The sequence below is a fragment of the Malaya genurostris genome, chromosome 2, assembly GCF_030247185.1.
Source record: "Malaya genurostris strain Urasoe2022 chromosome 2, Malgen_1.1, whole genome shotgun sequence".
NCBI classification, from domain to species: Eukaryota; Metazoa; Arthropoda; class Insecta; order Diptera; family Culicidae; genus Malaya; species Malaya genurostris.
The window spans coordinates 256017882-256031980 of record NC_080571.1 but is presented as its reverse complement, the minus strand read 5'-3'; the positions used below and the strand labels follow the sequence as shown (position 1 = coordinate 256031980).

The 14099-nt window shown below is 38.2% G+C and overlaps 1 protein-coding gene across 1 annotated transcript in view; it reads right to left on the bottom strand.

Annotated features, from left to right (window-relative positions):
- LOC131429595 (protein apterous) overlaps positions 1-14099 on the bottom strand; it is a 143232-nt gene that overhangs the window by 89362 nt on the left and 39771 nt on the right. Inside the window, exons 2-4 of the mRNA XM_058593821.1 lie at positions 13432-13637; positions 6805-7018; positions 6152-6291 (exon numbers count right to left, since the gene is read on the bottom strand). Of these exons, the coding sequence (XP_058449804.1) occupies positions 6152-6291; positions 6805-7018; positions 13432-13637 (560 nt within the window). The remainder of the gene's footprint in view (positions 1-6151; positions 6292-6804; positions 7019-13431; positions 13638-14099) is intronic.

Genomic DNA, 14099 nt, shown 5'->3' with positions numbered 1-14099 from the left:
TAATCCGGTCTAACTAGAAGTGTATAATTATGACCACCGAGCCCGTTGGGCGGAAAAAAGACTATACGATTAAGTCATTTCTCCGTGCATTGGGCCATGTTACTTCAGAGTGAGATTCCCTCGGCTCGGGAGCAACTTGTCGAACACGATTCATAACTAGCGCCACGGCCCATAAGTCTTGGGCCGGCATCGCTTCCATATTCCGCATTCGATTACCTTCACGAAACTGCGACCCGGTCGACTGCGGTGGGCTTGAGTTCATATCATTTACACTTAAAGCAATACAACAAAACTGACTACATCGGATTAGAGACCCGAATTTTTTAATTTTTTTTTTGAGTTATGAAAAATTTATTTGAAAACATGTAGTTGGAATGTTACGGACGGAATGCCGTACCGCATTAATGCTTCTGGCGGCTATTGAAATTCAATTCCCCTTCTCTAGGTTGGATGGCCCAGATGCCTTCGGCACATCAGTGGGAAAGGTTCCACTCGCATAATATTTATGGCAACTAGGTTCGGTTGATCTGAACGCGCAAGAATTGCTTTCGGGTTTTTACTAGCATCAATTTGTGAATGAACCGCAAATGAGGCGAATGAGGCTCCGAACAAAACCAAACAGTGCAAGATTCGACCGAAAACAGCGTAAGCATTAGTATAAATAAACCATTCATTGGAGTGCACAGTTAGGGAGGCACATTTTTAAAGTAGATAATTTATTAATAGCATTAGGTTTTCTATTTATTTACCAGACTTTTGAACTTGCGGTGGAAACACTGCAGTCACCGGATTGCAACGCTCGCTAACCTGCTATGAATTTCAAATTGTTTCAAATAACAACAATAAAACATCCATTAAAATTAAAATTCTAGGCTAGTTTCCCGGTTCGGAGTTTGCGCCCAATGCCGAGAAGCCCTTGGCCGAAGCAAATCGGTGGGTCAATTTGGTAAGTTGCACCCAAAACCGAGCAGATGAACTCAGTGGCAGCTGTTGAAATTCCATTCAATGTTGGATAATTTATTGGATTTTGGATAGCCGTATATAGAGGCAGATCTGCTTATAAATGAACTTGCAGTGTTGATGAAGCCGTGTTCGATGCCTAATTAGAGACTTGTCTCTAAGAATTTTACTGTTGAACAATGGATGTGAGTGTACCATTCCTGTAAACTATCAGTTGGTAAGTGATGAATAATGAAAATAATTATCATTACTTGATAAAAATTAAAATATACTTGACAACATTTGAAACAATAAAAGTACATTATACTGTAATTATTTCATCGAAAAATATTTATCGCTTTATATATCGCAAATATTGAATGGAAATATGATACGAAAACGGGCTTCGTTAGTACTTAAAGATTATTCCAGTAAGTATGACTACAGTCGAAATCCAGTCATCATTTTACAATCATTGAGAATCTATCGATGTTTATGTATGCTTCTTGTTATTTGCACTTTTCTCTCTACTTTCGTAGCAGTTTATTGTTACCTACCATTAATTTGTTTCAAAACGCGTGAACTTTCAGCTGAACAATATCAAAATATTGTGCACAAATGTCATTGAGAAAGATAGCAAAAATGGAACAAATAGGTAAGAAAGTCGTGTGAAGAGCGATCAGAAAATTCAATTAAGCTAATACCTTTGCGAATAAACCGAAAATGCTTCAAAAATAAGTCCCTTGTTTCGATAAACGTATACTGAAGGTGTTCGAGCTTCAATGCGAAATTTGGCCCAAAAAATGACACTAGGAAGTCAAATGTTCTTCCTGCTAAAGAACGGTTGAATCTTCGAACCTATAAGAAGGAGAAAGAAGTAAAACGCAGCCCGAAGCGAGAGGCTTCAATCAGGTCCAGAGTTCGAAAGTTGTACGTTGCGATGCTTGCTGGGAATTCGCACTGCATAATCATGGACGTCGAAACCTACGTGCGATTCGATTACAAATCCTTGCCGGGGCCACAATATTAAACGGTACATGAAAAGCGGGCATTGAACCGGTCCGAGACATCGATCCAAGTCGAAAAAGATGGTTCGAAAGCTCTGGTCTGGCATGTCATTTCTGGTTTCGGTAAGATTTCGCAACTCGTCATCACAACATAAAAATCTGCTTACAAAAACGAACCCAATAATTACCCGAATATGGTAATCGAATTCGTTTAACAGTTTCATAAAGAATGGAGAAAAAAGTGTCAAAACTTAAATATGATGCAACTATGTAATGAAAGCCGCGAAAATGTTACCGCAGAGATGGGACTCGAATCCGTAGATAACTTCTAACCGGGGAAATCGTTCCGCCAATAGACTTGTAGTGCAGTATGTATTTGCTTTCTATTCAATTTGTTTCCATAGATATAGAACTGGGAGAGAATACTGTGGTCGCCCAGTACAGCGAAGCATGCTTGGTTCTTCTAGTCAATTGAACTTTCTCTTCACGTGTTTTCATATGCAGGGTAGTTCAATTGGCTAAACATTTTCCACGGTTAGGAGTTAGCTACGAGCTCGAGTCCCGTCTCTGCGGTTACCTTTTTGGCGGCTTTCATTACATAGTTTCATTCACATGTCTATTTTCCAATCTGTTTTTCCCCGTTAAACACTAATCAAATTTAAAACTAGCTCAAGACAGCTCAAGACTTAAACACAAATCGTTGTCAAAACTTGCCGCTAGTAAGTTTGTTTATGAAGTACATATGAATTCGCTCTACGGAAATTTAAATGTTCGATAAAACAAAACAAAAATACTATTCTTAATAACATTCTACATCTGCTTTTCAGAATATTAAACAGACTCCATTTCTATTTTTAATTTCATTTGGTTAAAATAAATTCTTGGCTGTCAGTGGATTTAAGGGGTACAATTTTAAACCAGTGTTATTCTTAAAAATAGATCTCGAACCAAAACGTAGTGCTGCTATTGCCTTGTTCCAAACTGGACAACGTCAGAAGGACATAGTGAGCAGTCCGATTTACGTGTGGGTAAAGTTTTGTACTCCGTGCAGTAAAAAAATACCAGAAGACTTAAGAGGCAATTTTCGATCTTAGGAAAACAGTCATTGTAGTCAAACGCCAAAGCAGTTTTCCATAGTCGTTAAGTGGAAATTCAAAACAGAAATAGTATCAGTTTATATGGTACATTTTCGTTAATAAACTTATGTTTTTCCTTTGACGATTCATCTAGCAGTAGCGGTAAAACTAGCTTTTGCTTTTTTCAACAATGACGGTTTTGCCAAGATTGTAAGTAGAACCTTAAGAGAAATCCTCGATAAAGTGCCACTATAATTGGAAGAGATCTCAATGTATCGTCTCCGAATCCCCAAAAGATCCTGAAAATTCAAGTACTTTTGTTGGAATACAAACAAGAAAGGAAAAAACGAAGGTGAAAAGGACAGCGGAAGGAAGTGTGAAAAATATCGTATTTATACCAAAAAGAGAATCTTCACCACACAGCAGTTCGTGAATGTCAGTGTTCGGTTACCAGAAAAATCTCGAACCAACGTGCTGACAACCACCAAGCGATAGAAACCTGCATTGGTGATGGTTAGGGTCAGAATCACCCGTGATGGCCAGACTCCCTTGGTTATGTCCAGGTCCAACGAGATTTTCAACTGGACTTGGCTCTGGTTTACATAGCGTTTGCGGAACACTTTTACAAACCAGAGCACCTGCTGACCTCATTTGATGCGTTCTTTGGTCGTCTACGACGAGGCGTTGAACATGATGAAACATATAAATTAATCCGAAAAGTCAAAAATTGAGTACCGTACGAGTTGAAACGGAGAGATATCTAGTAACAATATAGCATGCCCGAAACCATGTTGAAACGAAATAAAACGTAGTATATGCATCGTAATATTAGCTGAAATGAAAAAAGGGATCTGTTATGGTAATATTGAAGCAAAAGCCCGTCGATTTTACGTCAATACAAAACATATTCTCAGAATGGAATAGTGTCGTATGCTACGAGTGATCAAACCATCAACGGAGCCGTAAATTTTCATCACGACAAAGTTAGACCGCCTGTTTCGGCTCAAGTCGAAAAGTATTGGGATAAAAGTGGTTGAAAATTAAGCTAAGACTGCAAATAAGTTAAGTAAATCGAAAACTTTCTGGATTCCTGGATTGGCACCAAAAACGAGAAATTATTGTAATTTTCAATTAACAATAAATCAAGTAAAATAATATATAACCTGTTTCTTTTTCCCAATAATCTAGACTTATTATATAAATCAAAATTAAAGTGTTATAAAAGCTTGTTAAACAAACTGTTTTATAGTGCCTTTTATATGAAAAAAAAACTAATCAAATTAAGCCTGCCTAATTAATTGAACTACCTCTTTCTAGCTGTTATTCATCACCACTTGTCACGCCATCGGCAAACAACTCTATTTTCTCAATTATGCCGAACACAACTTGCTTGCAAAACCATGTTGCCGAAAGACCCTTGTAATTGCGTTCCATCAAGATACTACGAATTTTTCCATTAAAATCCGTTCTGCCCAACATCTTCAGAACCCCGTCATTAGCTGCAAAAGTTCAACCCAGGTGTACCGAGCATGCACGGTACAAATCGTGCATGCTCGGAACAATGTAACTAACTTGTTAATTTCTTCCAATTTATTAGCTTCCAGGTCTGTCAGGTTGATAGACAATTTGCATAACAACTGCAGAGCCTAGTCTTCAGTGCAAATCTTCTTCCTACAGATACCCTCTTACAGTGACGCGGTACCTGCGCAGGAGCTCATCAAATCACTCTGCTTGTCAAGCATAGCCAACGATTGTAAAAAAAACAACAAGAAAAACTTCGCTGACGTGCTAAACTCGACCAACCTTCTTACATTAATGGATTTTGTTTCATTTTCAGCTTCGCGCTAAAGATATTCACTTTCGTTCATCTACATTTCCGAACACGCAAAGCATTGCAGACGCTACGTATCTTTTGCATTTTTTGTTTTTGAGCACTTATCGGTTCTTGAACTGCGTCCTTGGGTAGCCTTTCCTCTCACAGAACGAAAGACTCGTTCCGGATCATGGTTCGGGTCACACGTCCCAAGACCTGTTTCGTGTTTCTCGATATTATCTGCCGAACTTTGAAATATGAAACCAAGGTTCTCTGATTCAGTCTTCCCGGGGAAAACATAACAACAGAACATTCGAAAGTGGAGAACAATTTCACACGTTTCAGCACATTTCAACCGGGATAGGACAGTAAAAGTTTTATTGTCTACAAAACATGCCCAAATTCGCGCAATTTGATGCTCGCCCAATTCGCACCCGTGAAACCGCTGAGTGCATAATAATGAAAATTATACAACCCGGAAAAATTGAACCGAACCTCACCGAAGGCGTCTGATGTCTCTATCTCTAAGCTCTCCCGACTCGAGAGCGGTCGTAAAAATTATCGTTCGGAAATAAAACCACCGCCATAAATCTCGCGCTCAGAAGTGCAGAAAATTTAGCCATCCCAGGTCTTACCGAAAGTCGAAAATTTGTTGGCGGCAATCACAACTTCTTCCAACGGCTCCGCGGGGAAGAAAAGAAAGCTTTACCGCACATTACATTCATCCAATCTATACACGGACACGGTGTAATAATACACCGGGCCGATGGCCGTCGTCATAACCATCAAAGCAATGGTAATCAAGATTTGAATTTTATTCCGATGGCGGACTGTCTTCGGCGGGAGTCTGTTTGGGGCCGGACGATTAAACGGAATAGTACTGGTTATTACGGGTGAATTTATTCTTTTACACTTTTATGGCGGCCAAGTTTAATGGCTTTTTCTCTCCAAAAGACACTAGCTTGGAATCAATTGGCAAAGTTGAAAATTTGCGTGGAAAATTGGAGATGCCTATCGCAGCGCACGAAAATTCATCTCCGAGATATTTCGGTACTGCTCAAAGAAATAAAGCACAAACTTGAAACAAAATCATAGTCCATTAAATCAAAATTACAGCAAAAAGATTTAAAGTGGGAACAGCAAGTCAAAACACGTAACCCAAATTGAATCCTTTTTTTCAACTACCTTCCCGGAGCGAAGATTGTTCACGCTTATGTTGCACTATCAGAACGGTGAAACATTGTAGCGGCATCGTTTCGCGATTGTTACTCGTGGTAACCTAAAAAGATAATTCAGATACAAAACGATTAACTCACCTGTAGTAGTCTGTTTTGCAGTAGATATTGCCATCCCGTGAAAAGCAGGAGTTCGCACCTTCCAGCGTTTGCCGGCAGATGCAACACTGTAGACAGGTAGCGTGCCACTTGCGCTCAACAGCTGACAGGTAGAAACGGTCCTGTTTTAGTTTTGGAAAAATGAGAAACAGAAAAAAAGTAATTTCAGTATGCTAAACACCGGCAGGCTTTTTTCTGTCGGTAAGGACTCAAGATATTTGCAGTTGCGGAAACGTCAGGAACACAACCACATTCCAGGCCTGTATTTCTATTCGGCTAAGAGTGTGGTTTTACTAACTAAATTCGCGTTAACAGGTGACTGCTAGCACTGAGTGAGGTTTCTCACACCGGACGAACAGAAGCCGGCATGAAGTAATTCAATCCGAGCTTTGCGGCTTACGAAACATCAATTATTAAATGTTATTTGTGGATCAGTTTTTCGCAAGGTGGCCCAATTTGAAAAGAGAAAAACTCAATGCGAAACGGAATTAATAATGTGGTTTTCAAAGTATTAATGTAATTAGTTAGTAACAGCTTCTTTCTGGTAATGAAAAGTACAATTGTCGGAAGAAAAGAAAAATCCTTGCAACCGCAACCACATTCAACTCAGCTGGAGTAGCTTTGGAAACACTCACCTGTATCGGCATATCACAGCCAGCGCATTCTTCTAGACCGGAGGGAGGTAACTCGTTGGAAGATTCAGGACTGCTCGGACCACCCGGAGGTTCCGACTTGAGCTGGATGCAACTGTTCAGCACACTACTGCTGGTATCCGAGCAGTCACTTCGGTTGAGATCGGTATAGTAGTTGGGCCTGTCGGCTATCAGTCGATCCGGCGCCGAGTCGTAGCTGAGAATGAAACGTACATTGGATGAACTGTAAATTGTTGTATAACACGTATTCGGGTTTAAATACAGTTTTTACTGGTTTATTAAATATTTAGAGAAAAGTATTATAAAGAGACCCTGTAGACTAAAACGCTCCCCTTCCTATTTTTAGGCATTCTAAAATTTTCTAAATAAAAATGTTATCACTAACACTGTCTTTTCGTCTTTTATACAAACTTGGCAGTTATCGTAAAAAATTTGAATATTTTATGAGGTAGCTTGTCAATGTAAGATTTTGCGTCGGCTGAATAAATATGTCATCCATATAATTCGTCTTATAGTGGATTTTTAAGCAGTAACTAACTTTTTTTAGTGCTAATGTATCTATTCATGATTTAAACATGCAACAAAAACAAAACCATATCTGTGATATATTAGTTTTTTTCGTAACAGTGCACACAATGCTACACTTTTGATTCAGCAGTATGCTTCAATTTAAAATGTTATTTTATATATTCATAACGATTATTAAAGCAAAATGAAGCACTGGGAAGATCGAAATTCCAATTGCATTTAGTTAATTACACAAATAATTTCTGATGCAAGTTATATCAATTTTTCTGTTTACTTTTTCTATTTTGACATTTCAAGGGGCATAATGCAAAGATATTGTGTATGATATTATCACAATTCGTTGATTGAAAGTCGAGTAATCGGAAAATATTATGACAACTCTACTAATGAGATGACTATTAGAACAATAGCCCTAGAAAATTGCATCTAAAATTACTGAGATATAACTCGTCGAAGACAATTACTGCGATACAACTCGTCAAAGCAAACAATGTAATATAGGTCCAATGCACCTCTGAGATTGATGCAATTGAATTTGCAACTGCTAACCACAACATGCACTATATACATGAAAATGTTAAGCATAACTAACCGGTGTAAGTGGAGGATTCTGCGATAGAAATGCCCATGTGTAATCTTCCTCTAGAAGCTGGGAAAAAATCTCTCCATGGAAGATTCTAAATGGTGTGCATGTCGTACGCATGCGCTTATCGAAAGCAATCCCCTTTTATGTGGCTTTCGATCACGGCAGCAAACCATGTCCTACAAACCCCATTTCCTACGAAGATCATTTGTTGAAATTGACCTATGAACAATGGAATTCTTCATTTGTCCAACTTGACCCATGGACCACGGTCCGAAACGGGAAATTAGCGTGACAAAAATATTTTCACTATTAAATATTGTTTTTTATGTAGTTGGTGTCTTCATAAAAGTTGTTTGTAATCAAATGGCGCTCCTTATGATGAAAAAAGTTTACTAGGGTGGTCCTCTTTTAGATTGAAATCTGAAATCTAACTTTCTTAATTGAACTCAAAAATGACTTTGTTGTACAATAAAGTTGTAAGAAATTTTATTTTGAGCAACTTTGCTGAAAAAAGCACCCCTCTAGCTTTTCGTTTGATCGAGTTACATCAATTTTCCCGAATAAATGTAGGGTGGCTCCTGAATATTCACTTTTTTGTGAAACGTTCTACGGAAAAGTTGTCTTTAGAAGAGTTGTTGTACTAATCATTGCGCAAAATTTTGTTTAACCAAGCTTTTTCTTATGAGCTACCAGTAAAATGTTATGATCATTTTTTTCACCAAAAGCTTGTCAAGCTTCAAATATCAATATTCATTAGATGCCAGATCGATAAAAATGTACTCTATGCGGTTCCTGAAAGGTCATAATATATGTAAAAATTTAAAAGGAAATTGGAAGGGATTTATTTTTTAAACTTATTTAAATTTGTCTTAGTCTCTTCCTTCAGCAGAATAATAGTATCAAATTAGTTCAACAAGTGTTCCATACATTGACCTTCCGAGAAATAAGACACACAAAAACTACAGCCGAAAAATAGATTGCAGAACTTGTACTGATTAGTACAACTCTTCTGAAGACAACTTTTCCGTAGAACGTTTCACAAAAAAATTAGAACAAAATAAGTGAATTTTCAAGAGCCACCCTACATTTATTCGGGAAAATTGATGTAGCTCGATCAAACGAAAAGCTAGAGAGGTGCTTTTTTCAGCAAAGTTGCTCAAAATAAAATTTCCTTCAATTTTATTGTACAACAAAGTCATTTTTGAGTTCAATTAAGAAAGTTAGATTTCAGATTTCAATCTAAATGAGGACCACCCTAGTAGCATTTTTCATCAAAAGGAGCGCCGTTTGTTTACAAACAACTTTTATGAAGACACCAACTACAAAAAACTAATATTTAATAGTGAAAATATTTTTGTCACACCAATTTCCCGTTTCGGACCACTGTGCAATGGAATTCTTTTACACAAGTTTTACACAAGTAGCCCCAGTGCTTCGAAGATAGAATCTTAAAACAGATAACTCCACTTCCATCAAATAAACTATCAACCACCATTAACGTACAACGAAATGAAAACAAGACAGAAAAACCACACGACGTTGCTTTCAATAACAACAGGAACAATAACAATTTCAATGATGAACCAATGGAAGATGGAACGAATAATGAACCAACAAGCTCTCTAATCCAAGGAAAAGAGTATCAACGAGATGCAGTAGTGAAATAATAGATATGAGGGCTCCGTTATATCTTAAGGATCCTGAGACGTGTCAAACAAATCCAATGAAAACAAAACAGAGCAAGTCGAGACGAAGTGAAAAATGTGGTGCCTGAGGAATCTAGGGTCCCTAAGAGCAAATTCAGCAGCTAGAAGTTCTATATGGAAGATCTATAATAAAGCAGAAACTGGAACAAACGTATCCCTAGCAAGCCGTTCTAGTATTATTTATTCGACCAGTTCTACTGTCGAATTTAAAACTGGTCTACGATGCCGTTCTATTTTTTATATATTTGAAACACGAGTAAAACACTGCTGGGGCTGCCAGTTTTTCTTGTTATAAAATCTAGATTTAAATTTTGTAACTGACATAAATTATGTATCTAGAACTAGAACACTACTGAATATGCCCTAAGTTATATGATAACCGATATTCCGGAATGCGAAATTAAGGATGATAGAATCTACGTTAAGTTCTTATTATCAGGACTGATATACACTGTTCATGATATACACCTCAATATATTGAGGTTGCCAATTTTTTCGTAAACATAAGCAAAAATCAATGTTTTGGCATACAATTTATTAGTACAGTCAACAGTTTATGGAGTTTTGGCTTCTGTGTTTTGGGATGGACATGATACAATCTTCATCAACTAACTTGAGAGAGGAAAAACAATCAATAGCGAATACTAAATAACATTGTTAGGTTGTTTGAATGGAGAAATAAAGGAAGAACGACCTCATGTCGACCTGTAAATTACTTTACGTATCCACCGTGTAGTTCAGATCTGGCCTTCAGTGACTACTGACTAATCGCTGATCTAAAAAAATGTTTTAGCCTGTAAGAAATTCAACTCTAATCAAGCAATTGCTAAATGCGAAGTCTATTTCGATTTCGAGGCAAACGACAAATCCTTCTACAAGCACGGCACCGATAAGTTAGAGAAGCGTTGGAATGATTACATTGATCTTGAAGGATTGATGAATAAAATCGATTTTTGACAAAAAAAATTTAGTGATGTGTTATCTAGATATTATAGTGAACAGTATTTGGTATCGATTTGTAGGTCCTAAACAGAATCGATTATTTATTTTCTGTCACTGTTTGGTAAGGATTATGGGCCGGTGGCATTATTCGGCCGAACTTTTTCAAAGGCGACGATGGACGGAACGATACTGTGAACGGCAAGCGCTACCATGTGATAATTGGCTAATTTTTTTCTGCCCAAAAAAGAAAAATTGGACATGTCTGGCATGTGGTTTCAACAAGACAGTGCCACATCCCACACGGCACGTGAAACAATGACAATTTGAGAGCCGCCTTCGGTGAACAGTTTATCTCACGTTTTGGACCCGTCATGTGGCCACCTAGATCGTGTGCCTTTTGACTATTCTTGTGGGGTTATGTTAGGACTCATGTCTACAAGGATACACCAGCAACGATTGACGCACTAGAAGCCAATATTAAAGCATTTATTCGTGAAATACCGGCCGATACATTTGCATGAAATCATCTTCAAACATTAAATTATACTGATCGTTCTATAGATTCCAATAAAGACTTCATCAATTTTCTCAATTTGTGTGTGTGTTTTTTGTGTTGCCAATCATATCCTGTACCTCTTAAAAAATCACCCTTTATTTTTCACACTTGTTCAGGTATACAGTAAGACTAATATTCGCTCACTTTCCATTGTGCTTTCCACTCATCGTAGGATAATCACAGTACCTCGTACGTTACAGTTCTTCGGTTCAGAGGTCACTGTGATTGATCAAGTTAAATACGTCGGAGTTATTCTTGATTCAAAACTGAATTGGTCTGCTCACATTGACTTCAGGATTAAAAGAGCTTGCATGGCTTTCGGCCAATGTAGACGAGCTTTTGGAAAATCATGGGGACTCAAACCCAGATACATTCATTGGATCTACACAACTATCGTTAGACCAATTTTAGCATACGGATGTCTTGTATGATGGCAGGAAGGAGAAGTTGCGATAGTTCAGTCACAGCTAAATCATTTCCAAAGGATGGTCCTAATGGCGATGACAGTAGCATTCACGACAACTCCTACTGCTGCTCTAAAGGCGCTACTGTGCATTAAACCACTACACGTGTTCCTAAAACAAGAAGCATTATCTTGTGCATACCGTCTTAAGGTTACAGGACTTTGGAACAGTAACTCTATAGACTATGCTACTAGCCACACTCGCTTGTGGTCTCAAGTGGTTACCTGGGATGAGTATTTGCTCGCTCCTAGTGACCTAACTCTCAAATGCAGTTTTCCTTTCAAAACATTCAATGTGAGCTATCCTTCTCGTGAGGAATGGTTGACTGGTTATTTGGAACGACAACTTGATGAATACATATGTCGTTTTCGTTTTTAAATTGCACTACACTGGTGTAGCAAAAGCTGCACTGAAACCGTTCGTTTTTACCAATTGCACTACACCAGTGCTACACTTTTTCTGCACCGATACCACTGGTGTAATATTCATCAAAAGTTTGGTGTAGCTCTGTGCAATGGAATCGTTTATTGTAGTCAATGGTTACTGTTTATGTTTTCGTCATTTTTGTTCGTTTATTGATGCCTCAGTGTAGCACTGCACCGGTGTAGTGCAAATTAAAAACGAAAACGCCAATAGTTTGTTATACGGACGGTTCTCTGTTGAATGGTCGTGCTGGTACTGGTGTCTACTGTCGTGAAATGAGGCTAGAGCAGTCTCATTCACTTGGTAGATACTGTACGAAGCAGAAATCTACGTGATTCTGTGTGGAGTACAATCGGCTTTTCAGCAGAGGATCTGTGGTAAACGAATTTATTTTTGTTCCGACAGTCAGGCAGCCTTAAAAGCACTCAGTTCGAATGATACATGGTCGAATCTGGTGATCGTATGTCGAACTCAAATTGAAGACCTTAGCATCTCAAATGCTGTTAACCTCTTATGGGTACCCGGCCATTCTGGTATTACTGGAAATAAATGGGCTGATGAGTTGGCTAGAGCTGGTGCAACGAATGATTTCGTTGGTCTGGAACCAGCTTTACCACTTTCAACTAGTTTGATAAAGCACAATATTCGTCTTGGGCTGCATTCAAACATGCCAGCAAAAGGATATTCTCTCGTTTCCCACCCAATGTGATAAGGAGCTTTAGTCAGAAGGTTTCATCGTTCTTCCTGGAGTGAATGAATCCTTTCTGTATTCACCTTAAATAAGGGTTTAGCAGATTGTTTGGTCTCCTTTATGGCGTGGTACCGAATTTACTTCTGCTCGTACATACTGCGAATCGTTCTGCATTCTTCCGGGAGTGCAAAATGATGTCGCTTTTGTAAAATCTCCAAATCCTCTCGGGGGTTGGAGGTTTCACTAACTGTGCATCGTTCATCAGAAAGAACGCACATAATAACAAACCTAAATAGGTTTTACAGCAAACTGTTCGGGACCTCGTAGAGATTCAGAATTTACTTCTGCTTTCACTAAATGTGATCCCCAGCAGATTGTTCAGCATCCCTTTGGGGCTCAGAATTTACTTCTGCTTTTTTGTGTTTTTGTGTCGTCAATTTTCTCCATCCTCCTAGTCCAAACCTTACCATTTCCTTTCAATCCTTCCCTCTTATATATCGGGAAAATGAGGCTAAAAACAAACTGATGACAAGGCACAAATCTCCAAATATCAAGGGAACAGCAAATATATCGAGAACAACAAACGATGGTTCCCAAAGTTTCAAAAAACCTAACATTTCACATGTTACTTGGAATGGTTACAAAAATACGAAAAAACAATTTAGAACATTGCCTCACAAGACTCTAATCTTTTGATAAAACAGTTAACTCACCTATGACAGCTATCGTGGTAAAGGTGACCGGCACCAAGGTTCCCTCCGCCTCCATGACTTGCCTTAAGACTATGTTCACAGGTGTCCGTACACGAGATGCACGTTCGGTGGTTGATGTTGTTGTTGTTGTTTGAGTTTATCTGACAGGCATTGCTAAGATCGGGACTTCGCTCGCGGGGTGGACCAAGAAACCTAGCGCTCTGGTGCTGTAATGAAAAATACAATGAAATCGAAAAAGAATCTTATTAGGAATCACCATCTAGTTTTTATTCTGTTAGTAAAACATTCAAATAGTGTCAGCAATGTCAGCAATCATCAAACTGAGACCTTTTGCAGTTCAGTTTTCGTTTCAAGAAAAGAAGGTTAAGGGTGTAGTTACAAGTTTATTGCAACAGAAGTCAGTAATATTACTGACAAAAGATATTTCAACCCAACCGTCGCTTAAGAAATGGTATAGGGAATCGATACCATTATAACTGAACATTTCTATATCATGATACCAAACATTGCCAGCCGTCCCTATCTCTATCGCTCATAGGGAACTATAAAAGTGTGTCGCGAAGTTGATCATATAATCAGATAATAATATTTGCCATTTATTATATGTTTAAACTTCGAGTTTAAATATACAATAGCGTTTATACGGACTAGAACGAGAAATTTTTGAT